General features: G+C 45.4%; 1 protein-coding gene across 1 annotated transcript in view; it reads left to right on the forward strand.

Annotated features, from left to right (window-relative positions):
- Window positions 1-12,623: 12,623 nt before the first annotated feature.
- The window catches only part of LOC139254662 (collagen alpha-3(VI) chain-like), a gene marked incomplete at its 3' end in the record, with an annotated part of 50,904 nt that continues 45,979 nt past the window's right edge, over window positions 12,624-17,548 (forward strand). The window contains exons 1-2 of the mRNA XM_070873787.1: window positions 12,624-12,756; window positions 12,838-12,849. Of these exons, the coding sequence (XP_070729888.1) occupies window positions 12,624-12,756; window positions 12,838-12,849 (145 nt within the window). The remainder of the gene's footprint in view (window positions 12,757-12,837; window positions 12,850-17,548) is intronic.

A 17,548-nucleotide genomic window follows, 5' to 3' on the forward strand; every position in this document is an offset into this window, starting at 1 on the left:
AAGCCATCAGGTTCCGGGGTCTTGTCCATCTTTATTCCCATTATTTTACTGAGTACTACTTCTTTAGTGATAGTGATTGTATTAAATTCCTCCGTCCCTTGATTATCCACTATTGGAATTTTTTTAGTGTCTTCTATCGTGAAGACTGATACAAAATATTTGTTAAACGTCTCTGCCATTTCCCTCTTCTCCATTCATAATTCCCCAGTCTCATCCTCTAGAGGACCAACATTTACTTTAACCACTCTTTTCCTTTCCTATACCCTCCCTAAAATAATAGGGTCGAGGGTCTAGCGAGAAGGAGGAACTGAAGGAAATTGCTATTAGTCAGGAAATTGTGAAGGCCAATTAATCCCAGGGCCTGGTAGTCTGCATCCCAGAGTACTTAAGGAAGCAGCCCTAGAAATAATGGATGCATTGGTGGTCATTTTCCAACATTCTATACGCTCTGGATTAGTTCCTATGGATTAAAGGGTAGCTAACGTAATACCACTTTTTAAAAAAGGAGGGAGAGAGAAAACAGGGAATTATAGACCGGTTAGCCTAACATCGGTAGTGGGGAAAATGTTGGAATCAATTATTAAAGATGTAATAGCAGTGCATTTGGAAAGCAGTGACAGGATCGGTCCAAGTCAGCATGGATTTATGAAAGGGAAATCATGCTTGACGAATCTTCTAGAATTTTTTGAGGATGTAACGAGTAGAGTGGACAAGAGAGAACCAGTGGATGTGGTGTATTTGGACTTTCAAAAGGCTTCTGACAAGTTCCCACACAAGAGATTAGTGTGCAAGATTAAAGCACATGGTATTGGGGGTAATGTATTGACATGGATAGAGAACTGGGTGGCAAAGAGTAGGAATAAGCGGGTCCTTTTCAGAATGGCAGACAGTGACTCGTGGGGTACTGCAAGGTTCAGTGCTGGGACCCCAGCTATTTACAATATACTTTAATGATTTGGACAAAGGAATTGAATGTAATATCTCCAAGTTTGCAGATGACACTCAGCTGGGTGGCAATGTGAGCTGTGAGGAGGATGCTAAGAGGCTACAAGGTGACTTGGACAGGTTAGGTGAGTGGGAAAATGCATGGCAGATGCAGTATAATGTGGATAAATGTGAGGTTATCCATTTTGGGGGCAAAAACAGGAAGGCAGAATATTATTTGAATGGTGACAGATTAGGAAAAGAGGAGGTACAATGCGACCTGGGTGTCATGTACATCAGTCATTGAAAGTTGACATGCAGGTACAGAAGGCGGTGAAGAAGGCAAATGATATGTTGGCCTTCATAGCGAGAGGATTTGAGTATAGGAGCAGGGAGGTGTTACTGTAGTTGTACAGGGCCTTGGTGAGGCCATACCATGAATACTGTGTACAGTTTTGGTCTCCTAATCTGTGGAAGGACATTCTTGCTATTGAGGGAGTACAGCGAAGGTTCACCAGATTGATTCCCGGGATGGCAGGACTGACATATGAAGAAAGGTTGGATCGACTCGGCTTATATTCACTGGAATTTTGAAGAATGAGAGGGGATCTCATAGAAACATATAAAATTCTGACGGGATTGGACAGGTTAGATGCAGGAAGAATGTTCCCGATGTTGGGGAAGTCCAGAACCAGGGGTCACAGTCTAAGGATAAGGGGTAAGCCATTTAGAACCGAGATGAGGAGAAACTTCTGCACTCCAAGAATTGTGAACCTGTGGAATTCTCTACCACAGAAAGTTGTTGAGGCCAGTTTGTTAGATATATTCAAAAGGAAGTTAGATGTGACCCTAACGTCTAAAGGGATCTAGGGGTATGTAATAGAAAGCAGGAATGGGGTACTGAAGTTGCATGATCAGCCATGATCATATTGACTGGTGGTATAGGCTCGAACGGCCGAATGCCCTACTCCTGCACCTATTTTCTATGTTTCTATATTTCTATGTACCTGTAGAAACTCTTACTCCCTATCCAGTAACATAACCACTTTGCTACCATACCCCTTATCAATGGTATTGGCACGTGAAGAGCAAACATGAGGGAAGATTATGCAATATGCTTTCAGAAGTTTATTGCTGTCTGGTAGATATTACGAGATTGAAATAAACTGAGCAAAAATGTTAATGCAAAATATAGGGATCAATATTGCAAGACTTGTACATTGATGATGGAGATGCTGCAGAGAAAGGTGGTCCTTTTTTAAGCTGAGTAGCACTATGACAAAATTAATTTTTGTCTGTATTCAATTACTGATTTGAAACCCTTATTTCTAATATCAGCATGTTAAGCCCACACAGAAAGGCTTTTTCAGTTCATGACAGCAGACCAGTTGTTTGCTTGAGCTACAGAAATATAAATTGGTAATTCTATAGATAGTTCCTGATGGACAATATAATGTTTAATATATAAAATGTTTAAATGATCCAAGCTATTGTTTCATTAAATCACAAATAAGAACAACAACTTGCATTTCTAAAGCATCTTTAATGTAGGAAAGCATCCCAATGCATCCCACAGAGGCATGAGGAGAAATAGACGACAAGTCAAAGAAGGAGTTAGTCGAAGGGCTGGCCAAAAGCTTGGCAAAGGAGGTGACCACCGATGGAGTGAAGTTGGGGCGTGTTAGGGCTTGAGCAGGTTACAGAAATAGGGTGGGTGAGGCCATGGAGGGATTTAAACACAACAATGATCATTTTATATCTGAGGTATTGGGGAACCAGGATCCAATGCAGGTCAGTTGGGACAAGTATGATGGGCGAGCATGACTAAATAGGATTGGTAACGGGCAGTTTTGAATGAGCTAAAACAAGTTTCTGGAAGTTTGTGGAAAGTGGGGGCTGGAGGCCAGTCAGAAGACCATTGGGATAATCAAATCTAGAAGTGACAAAGGCTTGAGTGGGGGTTTCAGTGGCAGATAAACTGAAGTAGAGGCAAAGGCAGGCAATGTTGCAGAGTTGGATGTAGTCTCTGTGATGAAGTTGGATATTAGGGTTAAACAAGATGCAGAGGCTGCTAACAGTTTAGCCCAGCCTGCAACAGTGGCCTGAGAAGGGGATGGTGTTGGAAACGAGGGGGTAGAGTTTGTGGCAGAGGCTGAAGTTGAAGATGTGATATCTTTACAGAGACCACTAACAGCACACACTACAAGATGGCTCTTTCACAGATCTTGCCACATGACTGTTTATTGTTATTACATCAATAATTGCATTACATCAGTAGTTCGCTAGGTGGAGCTCTATGACAGAAGATATTTGGAAATGTTGGCTAGCTGGAGAAAATATAATACATTATAGATGTCAATTAACATTAAGAATTGGTTTTAGGCAGCACTTCCAGATGACTTGATTAATTGATTAGGCATGCAAGCCATTCAAGCAGTTAAGTGGATGTGATCATTTGGTGGGCTTGCGAGTGTTGCTAAACAGTTGCATAAGTCGGATGCTCCATGCCATCCAACGGGGGAGGCGCTCATCAAGCCTGCTATTCAGCCCATGCACTATGAGCCTGTGTCAGTACAGCTCAGCAGCACTCAGGCAGGTGAGGACAGAGAGATTAGGACTGGATTTAATTCCGGGGTGGATCCACCATCAGAGGTGATCAGGGTAAGACTTCCGCCTGCCGCCCTGATCCTGACATGTCTGTAACCCATTTTCTTGGGTTGATGCTCATTTAATATGCAGGGCGGTGGGATCCTCGCCATGCAGCGAGAGCTCATCCACTGCAACGCCTCAAGAAGGAAGATGTCTTAAAGAGGGCAGAAGTACTCTGAAGATTTTTCTTCCAATTTAAAAAAAAATGCTCTTACAGAGCTGTGGACCACCAACTGCAGGGATGCCCAGCACAAACCCCTCTCCCACCAACATTGACAATAGAGGGTGTGCTGCTCCTGACACAGGCTGTACCTCTACCCATCTCTTGGTGTTCCTGGGATCAGCAGTAGTTATAGAATCATAGACATTTACAGCACAGAAGGTGGCCATTTGGCCCATCGTGTCTGTGCCGGATTGAGGCAGGAAAATCAACTTGTTTATGGGCCCCGTCCCCACCTTCATTTAATTGCAATGGGTTATCAAAGGTAAGCAGCTATATTCCTTGCTGGGTAGAGCGGAGGGAGGGGATGAGGATGGTGATGGGAAAACATCTCGCATCAGGAATCTGGTTGTGGTCTCCCTATCCCATGTCATTCCATTTTCTCTGTCATATCCGAGCAGTACAGGAATAAAACAGCCATGGGTGTTTAAACAGTGCCGAAGTGGATCACAAAGCCAAAGTTGATAGTCTGTTTGAGGATCTGTGATAGTTGGGGAGATTGTGTGCAGTGATCACGGACTTAGACTAGGGCCTAGATTGTCCTCCGTAGCAGATTTACTGCCAGAGGTGCATTGGGGCATAAATTCCATTCACTGATGAGACCTTGCTGTGATCCCATTCTATTTTGTTTCCTCAAGTTCATTATCAAAACGGTACATTTTTCTGGCCTCATGCTGCATATGAAGTGGAAAGTATGGAAATCTTGGGCATATAGGAGAAGCAAAGTAGGAGGGGAAATGGCAACCTAACATTCATTGTGTCAAGTCTCTTCAGCTCCTGCAGGGCACATATAATCATGATACATTGTTAATTCTTTAGGTTATACCTTGTACTGAAAGTACTGTAGCCATTATGCTGCTCATCTACCCCTGCGTATTTCTTTTCTTGAGTGGTAGAATGGAGCAGGCTATCTCTCCTGCCTTCCTAGCGACTGGAGCTGGAATACAGTCAAGTATTGCTCAGGGCTTCACTGATCTGATTGGTGCCATTGGGCAGTTTTCTTGCTGCTCAAGACCCAGTATTAGTGACCTGGCATATGTCTTTTGCCATACTTGATGCTGCATTTCAGGGGAGCATGGGGTGAATTTCCACTGGTCTGGCTGTAACTTCTTATTTTCTACACCTTACCACACTGAATGTGAGGGAGACAAAGGGAGTGAATTTCCTGTTCTGCCACTGTGAGTTTGGACACATTGGCCCAAGCTTTCCTCCATTTTACCACTGGAGTAGTTGGAAGGGGAAATTGGGTTAATGAGGCATTCCACCAAATCCTATCCCCGAGTAACACTCATAAACATTGTTCTCCGAAAGTTATGTCAGCAGCCAGAAACACACACCCAAATATTGTCCACGCTAGGTAAACAACATTTAAACGCTGCTGCGACATCAGCTGCCCTTTCCCGCCATTTGTGCTAATGGTTTGCCCATTGCCAAGTTCAGTGGTGTATAAGAGGGGTTCAGCATTGCTAGGCAGCCACCAGCAGGTAGAACTGGATCTTTAAGTTGCAGGATGAGGTAGCTGTCATGTATTCAACTGTCATTGTAACCCATGTATAAACTTACCTAAGTTGTACACCATAAATACATTGACCACTAGGTGGTGAACTTGTGGGAGACACTCCTAACTTGGACTTTCAGGTATAAAAGGGGAAGCCCCACCCACCTCCATCACTTCAGTGCTGGAATAAAGGTTACTGGTCACAGAGTGACCTTCTCTCAAGTATGGGCCTAGTGTGCATTTGTACTGTATAGTAAGGACATATTGGCGACGAGAAACTGGGATTTAAACGACGTGAGCATGGCCACTATCAGCACAGATGAGAGGTACTGTGTTGGTGATGATTGGGACGATTTTATTGAGAGACTACAGCAAAGTTTCATTACTAAGGAATGGTTGGGACAGGATTCGGCCGACAAACACAGGGTTCATCTCCTGACGGTTTGTGGATCCAGGACGTACTCCCTGATTGAAGGACCTTCTAGTGCCAGAGAAGCCAGTGGACAAGGTTTTTGAAGAGCTCAGTAAGTTGATCGGGGAACACTTTAAACCGGCGAGCAGCATGCACATGGTGAGACACCGGTTTTACACGCACCGGCGGCGAGAAGGGCAAAGCGTTCCAGACTTCGTGGCAGACCTCCGGCGACTGGTGAGCCTATGCAAGATCCCAGATGCATGCAGAGTGGAGATGCTGTGAGACGTTTTTATTGAGGGCATCGAGCACGCTGGGGTTTTCAGGAAACTGATTGAGACCAAAGACTTGATCCTGAAAATGGCGGCTTTGCTGGCCCAGACATTTATCTCAGGGGAGGAAGAGACCAGAATGATGTTTGACAAAAATTTTGGTTTAAATGCAGCAAATGGACAGGGAGTCAACATTGTTAACGCGGGACTCGGTTCTCCAGGCAGGCAGGAGCAATCGGATATGCCCGAGCATGTAGTCGAACTCAAAGGGGGAATTCAACAGAGACAATGCTAGCTGAACAGCGAATCATGCCATCGCAATGGACAATGCGGCCAGTAATGGGGCCACCAACACCTGTCAATGGTGCACTTAAGGACAATTACAGATGCAGTCAGAGACGATCGACTAGTAATGGACCTTTAGTTTCCAACAACGGCTCATGTTGGAGGTGTGGAGGCAAACACCCAGCCTGAGCTTGCAGGTATCAGCAATACACCTGCAGAATCTGCAACGTCAGCGGTCACTTGGGGCGTATGTGCAGGAAGCCTGCAGCCAGGTTGATGTACGAGGAGGACGGACCCGATGTAAGCCCTACGAGGCCAAAAGAAAACTGGGGGAAATCGCTGGAAGCTGAAGTTCAGCGAGTTCATGTGGAGCACATATACAGTTCATACACCAGGACGCCACCAATAATGATGAAAGTGCTTCTCAATGGCATCCCAGTATCAATGGAGCTAGACATAGGGGCCAGCCAGTCCCTGATGAGTATCAAACAGTTCGACAAGTTGTGGGCATCCAAGGCCAGGAGGCCAAAATTACTGCCAATTGATGCATAGCTATGGACATATACAAAGGAGATCATTCCGGTGCTAGGCAGTGCCACGGTAGTTGTGACACACAAAGATTCGGAGAACAGATTGCCACACTGGATTGTCCCGCGGGACGGTCCCGCACTACTGGGGAGGAGTTGGTTTGCTGTCATGAACTGGAAATGGGGCGATGTCAATGCAATTTCTTCGGTGGAGCGAATACCTTGTTCACAGGTCCTGGACAAATTTGACTCATTATTTCAACCCGGCATTGGCACATTCATGGGGGCCAAGGTAGTGATTCACATAAACTCGGACGCCAGGCCAGTACACCACAAGGCCAGAGCGGTGCCATACGTGATGCGGGAAAAGATAAAAGGCGAATTGGACTGCCTGCTGAGGGAAGGCATCATCTCGCCAGTCGAATTCAGTGGCTGGGCGAGCCCGATTGTGCTCAAGGCGGGTGGGTCGGTCAGGATATGTGGTGATTACAAGGCCACCATCAATCGGGTGTCACTCCAAGACTAGTACCCGCTACCGAGAGCGGAGGACCTCTTTGCGACGCTATCCAAAATTTTTTCAAAATTGGACCTGACCTCAGCTTACATGACCCAGGAACTGGCAAGTGAGTCGAAGAAGCTGACCACCATCATGACACACACGGGGTTGTTTGAGTACAACAGATGTCCGTTCGGGATTTGCTCGGCCGCCGCTTTTCAACGGAGGCTTTCCATTTTCAACGAAAAATGGAAAGTCTCCTCAAGTCGATTCCAAGGACGGTAGTTTTTCAAGACGACATCCTCATCACGGGTTGCGATACTGAAGAACACATCCACAACCTGGAGGAGGTGCTACGCCGACTGGACCAGGTAGGGCTGTGACTGAAAAAGGCAAAGTGCGTCTTCTTAGCTCCAAAGGTAGAATTTCTGGGGATGAGGGTAGCAGCAGACGGGATCAGACGTATTGCGTCCAAAAGGGAAGCGATCCAGAGAGCACGCAGACCCCATAACACGACAGAGCTGCGTTCGTTCCTGGGGCTCCTGCACTATTTTGGTAACTTTCTTCCCAAATTGAGTACGCTGTTACACGTGCTCCTACGCAAAGGTCGCGATTGGGTCTGGGGGGACAGCCAGGAAAGGGCTTTTGATAGAGCACGCAATTTGTTATGCTCTAACAATCTGTTAACACTATATGACCCATGTAAGAAACTTTTTTTAACGTGCGATGCATCATCCTATGGGGTCGGGTGTGTGTTGCAGCATGTTAATGCCAAGGGTCAGTTACAGCCGGTAGCTTATGCCTCCAAAAGTCTGTCCCAGGCAGAAAGGGGCTACGGGATGGTAGAAAAGGAAGCGCTTGCATGTGTATATGCAGTAAAAAAAATGCACCAGTACCTGTTTGGCAGGAAATTTGAGCTGGAGACAGATCACAAACCCCTAACGTCCCTTTTGGCCGACAACAAGGCCATAAATGCAAATGCATTGGCCCGCATACAGGAGTGGGCACTCACGTTAGCCGCCTATGACTATACAATTTAGCACAGACCGGGCACTGAAAACTACGCTGATGCACTCAGCAGGCTCCCACTAGCCACTACCGAGGCAGCAACTGAGCATGCTGCTGAGATGGTCGTGGCTGTTGAAGCTTTCAAAAGCGAAGGCTTACCCGTGACAGCCCATCAGATCAAAGTCTGGATAAATAGAGACCCGCTACTATCTTTAGTCAAGAAATGTGTCCTGAATGCGGACTGGGCAGCCACGTATAGGGCATGCCCTGAGGAATTTAAACCATTTCACAGGCGCAAGGATGAACTCTCGATTCAGGCCGATTGCCTACTATGAGGAAACCGCATAGTCATGCCCCAGATGGGCAGAGAGGTGTTCATCAGAGAACTCCACAATGAGCACCCGGGCATTATCATGATGAAGGCAATTGCCAGGTCACACGTTTAGTGGCCAGGGATAGATGCAGACCTGGAACTTTGTGTTCGCAGGTGCAACACGTGTGCCAAGCTGGGTAATGCGCCCAGGGAAGTCCCCCTTAGCCCCTGGTCCTGGCCCGCCAAGCCTTGGTCACGCATCCATGTGGACTACGCAGGTCCTTTCATGGGAAAAATGTTTTTGGTTGTAGTAGACGCCTACTCCAAAAGGATCGAGTGTGACATTCTCAATTCAAGCACATTCTCTGCCACGGTAGAAAGTCTACGGCCAATGTTCGCCGCCCAAGGACTATCGGACATCTTGGTTAGCGACAATGGCCCGTGCTTTACAAGCATTGAATTCCAGGACTTCATGGCAAGAAATGGTATCAACCATGTCAGAACGGCACCGTTCAAGCCGGCCTCAAACGGCCAGGCGGAACGAGCAGTGCAGATAATAAAACAGTGGACGCTCAGAATCCAAGGGGGTTCCCTTCAAAGCCACTTATCACGCCTCCTGTTGGCCAATAAATCCCAACCACACTCGCTCACAGGGGTTCCACCCGCAGAGCTGCTAATGAAAAGGATGCTCAAAACCAGGTTATCCCTTATATACCCCACCATGAAAGAAATTGTTGAGAGCAGGTGCCAGTCACAATATGACTACCATGACAGGAATGCGAGGGCGCGATGTATTGATGTCAATGACCCTGTCTTTGTCCTCAACTATGCTGCAGGGCCCAAATGGCTCGCAGGCACTGTGATTGCCAAAGAGGGGAATAGGATTCTGGTAGTTAAACTTACCAATGGACAAATCTGCCGCAAACACGTGGATCAAACAAAAAGAAGGTTCAGCAACCCCATAGAAGAAGCAGAGGAAGAACACGATGTTGAGTTCACTCCTCCACAGGTGACCAAACACAGGAACCAAGTGGAGGAGAGCCCAGTCATTGTGGGCAGTCCGGACAGGCCTGAGGCATCGCAAACAGCAGACATTCAGGCCAGCGCCCAACAACCGGAGCCCCAACTCAGATGCTCTACAAGAGATCGTAAACCACCAGAGAGACTCAACCTGTGATCCCAATAAGGCTTTGTGGGAAGGTGATGTTATGTATTCAACTGTCATTGTAACCCATGTATATGCTGACCTAAGTTGTACACCGTGAGTACATTGACCACTAGGTGGTGAACTTGTGGGAGACACTCCTAAGCTGGACTTTTAGGTATAAAAGGGGAAGCTCCACCCACCTTCATCACTTCAGTGCTGGAATAAAGGCTACTGGTCACAGAGTGACCTTCTCTCAAGCATGGACCTCGTGTGCATTTGTACTGTATAGTACGGACATATCAGCAGCTTTATGTGTGCTATCCATTGAAGAGGAAGATATGGAAAGGGGATGTGGAAAAAAACACCCCATTGAGGGCAGAGTGAACTTTTCACTGGGCGCTTCAACTAGGTGGCAGATAAACCAATGCAACAGCCGTGGTGGCGTGATTAGCTCAGTTTGCACAGTCCTCACAAGTGAGCCGATAGATTGACATGTGAGGGGCCTTTTTAAAAGAGGGAAGTGGTGCGACAAAAATCTACTCTTTTATCTCTTCACTTATTGATTTGAATGCCTTATTTGTAAGGTCAGCACGTAAGTTGTTAAAACCTCGGCACATACAGTAATAATGAGGCTCTTTCAGTACACCAGCTGTCTGTATGGACTGCACGCGTGTAAACTGATACTTTGATAGCTAAACCCTAACGGACAACAGGAAGTTGAATATGTTCATTATTTAAATGTCCTGAGCTATCATATAAATTCACAAGCATCTTGACTGCAAATGTGTATGCCATTTTCAGCATGTTTTTCTATGCCAAATTGGCACATATTTTGTTTTTGGAAATGGGGCGTAGGATGTTGACATCAGTTTGCGCCCCAGAAGTCATGTTCCTTCAGGAGAGAAAATCTGAGTGGAATAGAATTATAGAATGGAATATAGATAAAATCTGCAGTGCTAAGACGTTAAGAAGGTAATTGCGGAGTGCTACTGCATGGTGACTGTAGGTTCTGCCAATATTGTGATGCAGAAAGAGGGAGCACGCACAGATGGACAGAGCCAGAAAAATGACATTAATATCATATCACAATTCAAGCAACTGCTTTCTGGCACATCTTATCAATGTTTGATAATACTACTAATGTTTTATCTTTGAAAAGAAAATTGAAAAATACACTACTGAGCCTTCATCAGAAAAATGTCTCTTTTGGAAAATACTATGCTTACAGTTATTACATTAGCATCTCTGGGAATTTCTGTTCTGGTTTTAATTCAGGAACGTGGAACTTCCACCTTTGGCATTCCCTCCTGTTAGCGTCAGGCAATCCTAGGCCTGGCACAACACAAGTCAGATGTGAATTCTCTCTACTCTTTTCTGATCAAATATTCCCAGGTCATCATCATAGGCAGTCCCTCAAAATTGAGGAAGACTTGTTTTCACTCCAAAAGTGAGTTTTCAGATGACTGAACAGTCCAATATGGGAATTACAGTCTCTGTCACAGGTGGGACAGAAAGTCGTTGGAGGAAAGGGTGGGTGGGGAGTCTGGTTTGCCGCACGCTCCTTCTGCTGCCTGTGCTTGTTTTCTGCATGCTCTCGGTGATGAGACTCGAGGTGCTCAGCGCCCTCCCAGATGCTCTTCCTCCACTTAGGGCGGTCTTTGGCCAAGGTCCCCCAGGTGTCACTGGGGATATTGCACTTTATCAAGGAGGCTTTGAGGGTGTCCTTGAAACGTTTCCTCTGGCCACCTGGGGCTCGCTTATCTTGTAGGAGTTCCGAGTAGAGCGCTTGCTTTGGGAGTCTTGTGTCGGGCATGCGAACAATGTGGCCCGCCCAACAAAGCTGGTCGAGCGTGGTCAGTGCTTCGATGCTGGGGATGTTGGCCTAATTGAGAACACTGACATTGGTGCACCTGTCTTTCCAGGGGATTTGCAGGATCTTGCAGAGACATCGTTGGTGGTACTTCTCCAGTGATTTGAGGTGTCTACTGTATATGGTTCACGTCTCTGAGCCATACACGAGGACTAGTATTACTACAGCCCTGTAGACCATAAGCTTCATGCCAGAGTATTAACATCAGACTAAAGTTTCCACCAGCTTGCTCAACAATGTACCTAAACCACAGAAGGGCACGCTACTGTAGCAGTGTGACTTTTCCACTTCTCATGCCGCCCATAATTAAGATATCTCAGAATAGCAATTTATTACTGAATTATGCACAGTGCCACTGAAAACTTCTGACTCATTTCACGTAGAACCCTTACACCTGACAGTCTTGGTTAGAATTGAATCCCAGACCCTGAAATGAAAGAGTCACCCAGCTGCATCATCCAGGCTGTTTTCCAGGCGAGATCCTCTGTCACAGTACAATGAATATTTAAATTTAGATATGATTGATATTTCTAAGAAATCTCTTTCAAGTTCATCATACTTACCGTAGCACTGTGACCAAAGCTTTCCACACTCAGGAGCCAACATCACTAATCCTATTTTCAGTATTTGAAAACTGGATGGCATTTGGACCTGTCAGAACATTCAAAATAACGAGAATGTTGCACTTTTTAAACACATGATTCCTGACTGGTAACAGATGTTTGAAGCAGCATGTTGCAGTAAACTGGAAATACTGTACATTTTGTTGGTTCTTTTAGGCGAAACTATGATTTATAATTTTTTATTGGATACAATGTTCAGCGTGAAATAAAATAATTTAGAAAAGTCAGTCACATTTCCTGCTCCTGCTCGCTCTCCAGTTGGGTCAGAGCAAGATAACTATTAGTTGCAACAACCCTGAAAGTGAATAGCCCACTGACGTTCAGGCCGGAATCTTCCCAGCCCTGCGAGTGCGGGTTTGAAGGCGGGCCTGCTGTCAAAATGGCCCTGATTGACAGCTGGGTGGAAGTCCGCTTTGAACCCGCCTCCATGTCAGTTTCTCAACTGTCGGGTCTGCCTGTGGATCGCAGACCCGACACCAAGCGACAGGCTAGTCAATTAAGATGCTTAAGAGGTAAGTTAAAGGTACTTAAAAGGATTTTACCCAGACACTTACCATTTTACCCAAGTTTTCAATAACTTTGCCATCCTTCAGGTTTCACGCCAGGTAAGTGTGTCAGGTTCTCAGTGACTCTCCATTGCTTTGGCCAGTTGACAGCTGCAGAAGTGGTATAAAAGCTACCATTTCATAGCTGTTCACTTTCCAATGTCAGCCTTCAGGATTTGGAAGAAACTTTTGAGCTGTATGCAGTTTGGAAGTGTTTGCAGTGAACTCTCTATTCACTGTCACCTCCTTGGAGCAACCTGTCTCAACATTGACAGATCACTTCTGTCATCTCAACCTCACCTGCCATCTACTCCAGCAGCATCAGTGACCTTGAGAACATCTCACCTTGGTATTCAGAATCCCACCACGATCAGCTCCAACACCAACATCACTAAACATACCAGCATCACCAACAACAACACTAACCTTCTCCACAATCACCAGATGCTGCACAGGACAGGGGGCATCAGCACCCAGCCAAATTGCTGCCCAGGAAGCCAGCTATGGCCTCACCATTGCCACATTTACTTCACTTGACACTGTACATCCTGGCTGCCACATGATGCACCAGGATGGCACCATACCACATCAGCACCATAAAGCATCCCTGCGGTGCCCAAGCCATTCCTTTCACACTCATCACCATTATGCAGGGTACCCTTATGTCTGATCATTCACTGCAACTGGCTAAGCCACATCCAAAGGTGCACACAAATCTGTCCAAGAACACTCAGTGTTCAAAATAAAAATGTCAGTGTTTGACAACACACTAGCAGAAACCTTACATGAACATTGGCTAAAATACCCAAGTGCCTACCTTTGTGTGTTATTCATAGAATCATAGAAATTTACAGCATGGAAGGAGGCCATTGTGTCTGTGCCGGCCAACAAAGAGCTATCCATCCTAATCCCACTTTCCAGCTCTTGGTTTATAGTCCTGTAGGTTACAGCACTTCAAGTGCACATCCAAGTACTTTTTAAATGTGGTGAGGGTTTCTGCCTCTACCACACTTTCAGGTAGTGAGTTCCAGACACCCACCACCCTCTGGCTGAAGAAATTTCCCCTCAAATCCCCTCTACACCTTCTACCAATTACTTTAAATCTATGCCCCCTGGTTGTTGATCCCTCAGCTAAGGGAAATAGATCTGTCCTATCTACTCTATCTAGGCCCCTCATAATTTTATACAACTCAATAAGGTCTCCCCTCAGCCTCCTCTGTTCCAAAAAAATAACCCCAGCCTATCCAATCTTTCCTCATAGTTAAAATTCTCCAGTCCAGGCAACATCTTCGTAAATCTCCTCTGTAACCTCTCTAGTGCTATCACATAGTTCCTGTAATGTGGTGACCAGAACTGCATGCAGTACTCTTGCTGTGGCCTAACTAGTGTTTTATACAGTTCAAGCATAACCTCCCTGCTCTTGTATTCTATGCCTTGGCTAATAAAGGCAAGTATTTCGTATGCCTTCTTAACTACCTTATCTACTGGTCTGCTACCTTCAGGGATCTGTGGACATGCATTCCAAGGTTCCATTGTTCCTCTACATTTCTCAATGTTATACCATTTAATGTGTATTCCCTTGCCTTGTTAGCCCTCCCTAAATGCATTACCTCACACTTCTCTGAAATAAATTCCATTTGCCACTGTTCTGCCCATCTGACCAGTTCATTGATATCTTCCTGCAGTCTACAGCTTTCTTCTTCATTATCAACCACACAGCTGATTTTAATATCATCTGCAAATTCTTAATCATAGCCCCCACATTCAAGTCTGAATCATTGATATTTACCATAAAAAGCAAAGGACCTAGTACTGAGCCCTGAGGAACCCCACTGGAAACAGCCTTCCAGTCACAAAAACGTCCATCAACCATTGAATGATAAGGGAGTCAAGAGTTATGAGAATGGGCAAAGTAGTGGAGTTAAGGCCAAGATCAGATCAACCATGATCTTACTGAATGGTGGAGCAGGCTCGAGGGGCCAAATGGCCTACTCCTGCTCTTATTTCTTATGTTCTTATGTTCTTATTACCCTTTGCTTCCTGACTCTGAGCCAATTTTGGATCCACTTTGCCACTTTGCCCTAGATCCCATGAGCTTTTACTTTCGTGACCAGTCTTCCATGTGGGACCTTATCAAAAACCTTGCTAACTTCCAAATACACTACATTAAACGCACTACCCTCATCAATCCTCTTTGTTAACTCCTCAAAAAATTCAGTCAAGTTAGTCAGACTGACTTGCCTTAACAAATCCATGCTGACTGTCCTTGATTAATCTATGTCTTTCTAAATGAAGATTTATCCTGTTCGTCAGAAATGTTTTCAATAATTTTCCTACCACCGAGGTTAGGCTGACTAGCCTATAATTACTCAGTCTATCCCTTTCTCCCTTTTTAAACAAAGGTACTACGTTAGCAGTCCTCCAGTCCTCTGGCACCACACCTGTAGCCAGTGAGAATTGGAAAATAATGGCCAGAGCCTCTACTATTTCCTCTTTTGCTTCTTTTAACAGCCTAGGACACATTTCATCTGGGCCTGGGGGTTTATCCACTTTCAACTTGTTAGTCGGTATGATTGGACAAGAATGAGGGTGAGTGTGAGTGGTGGTTAAGAGTGGTGGTTAGTGAGATGGGGAAGTGATAATGTAGATTGAGAGAGCGAGGGATGGGTGGAGGTACAAGGTCAGTTGGTGTAAGGACATGTAGGAGTAGGGTAGGAAATGCAGAGTGATGGGGATGGGATGAGTGGCACAGCAGGATGAGGTTGAGTGTGACTTTACAATAAGGTTTTGTGATCTACTGAAATCATTGAAAGGTTTGCGGCACTGCAGCCAGGTCCTTCTGATGACATCCCTGCTTGTGCCTTCCTGCGCAATGTGCAACCAGACTGCATTGGTGTTCTGGGGAGGTCTCTTTCGTCCATTGGAACGTAAGAAAACCTCTTTGTAAGCATCTGGAGGGAATCATGGGAGAGCCTGGGTGCAGCCGTGCACCCCTGTGCAGTACTTGTCAGTGTTTGCAGCACCTCAATGCTGTAGACCACTGACAGAACAACCGTCAAAGAAAAGTTGGCCATGGTCCCTTTAAGGAACAGACTGATGATACGTCATCAGATGATGTCATCAGATGATGTCATCAGACCTGCTTCCTATTAATTGGCTGGGAACATCGCAGGGCAGGTTTAACAAGCCCTATCAAGGGAAGATTGTGTTGAGAAGGCGGAATGGAGCCAGGAGCGCGTTCCCCACATACCACCAATGCTGGCCGCACCGGTCTGCCACTGTTGGCGAAATCGCGGTCTCATTGTCTGGTCTAGCACATGGAGAACAAGATACCAGATGATCGTCTTCACCTCAGGAGAAATACCCAAACTGCCTTCAATAGAAGAAGGAGAAGAGTTTTCAAAAAGTCATTTGGAATTCCTGCAAACTTTGCAGAAATCCAGACTATTTGACATTTACTAATTCGCTAAAATGCTTCAACAAGTATTTCAAACTGCAGTGGAACCTCTATTATTCCCTACTTCAAGTATCAGTCTTCTAAATTAATTCCTGAATTTTTATTGGAAAGCCTTGTGCAAGACTTCACCTTATTGCACAGACTATTAACAGCTACCTCATTTTGTCTGACATTAAGTAATGCCAAAGCTTTACTTAGCCTTACTCCCATACTTAGCGTATTGATAGTAAGATATGTGCAAGTCTGGTTTTCTAAACCAGAGAAGGGCACCTGCTACTGTAACATGGTTATTTATCAATTTCCATTACACAAAAGGCATCTTCTTCATTATGCCACTTAAAGGAGGAACAATTGTGCTCATTTTCCTTGCATTCTCTGAGTGGCCCTATATACACTAGTTCAGTGTTGCACGTGTTGTCAAGATCAGTTCCACATACACACAGATCCATCGGTCACCTTCATAACTCCAATGTATTAAATATATCTAATTTTCTTTTGCTTTTAAAACACAGTAGCTGAGCTGCTGCTCATAGCTGCCATCCTTGCAATATTTCTGAGGCTGCCATATGCACATGTTATTTACTATCCATTTACATCTGTTTCTTCAATTTACTAACGTGGCCTTTCGATGGCGGTGCATTTACCCAGCCATTGCAGATTGCAGTGTGGGCAGGCACAGCAGGAGGGGCGAAGGGGCGGCAAGAGTTTGTAGAAGGAAGTGACCGGGGCCCAGGAGAGGCGTGAGTCTGAGGCCCAGAACAGGCGAGGGCAGCACGAGCCAGCCCATTCTCCAGTCGTCTTGGGTGATCCATGCCACTGGACGAAGACCTAGCTCTGTCAAGCCCGTTTGGTAGCTGGTGTGCAACGGCCACCACACATTAAAAAAATCCAAGCACAGGCATCTTCTACCCTTTACGATGTAGTTTGGGATCTGAAATATTAGATCCTTCATTGAAACACCTGTGAACTCATTCCTTTTTGGCGTGGAGGGGTTTCGAGTGACTGCCTATACTGATGATGACATCTGTCTTCATCTATAGTGACATTCTTGATCCCTCTATCTCCCCTGATTTCAAATTCTAGATCTCGTTATCTCCTCTGATTTAAAACTTCTGACTCCACCATTACTTTGGATTTCAAATTCTTGACCCCACTATTGCCTTTGATTTCAAATTCTTCAGCGTATACTCCTCCATTGGTCAAGTTGCCTCTAAAAATCTAGATTTCCTTTTACACGTTAAATATTTCTTTTTGATATGTATGGCACTTGCATATTACTAATTGAATGCGAGATGGCACCCT

The sequence above is a fragment of the Pristiophorus japonicus genome, chromosome 3, assembly GCF_044704955.1.
Source record: "Pristiophorus japonicus isolate sPriJap1 chromosome 3, sPriJap1.hap1, whole genome shotgun sequence".
NCBI lineage: Eukaryota > Metazoa > Chordata > Chondrichthyes > Pristiophoridae > Pristiophorus > Pristiophorus japonicus.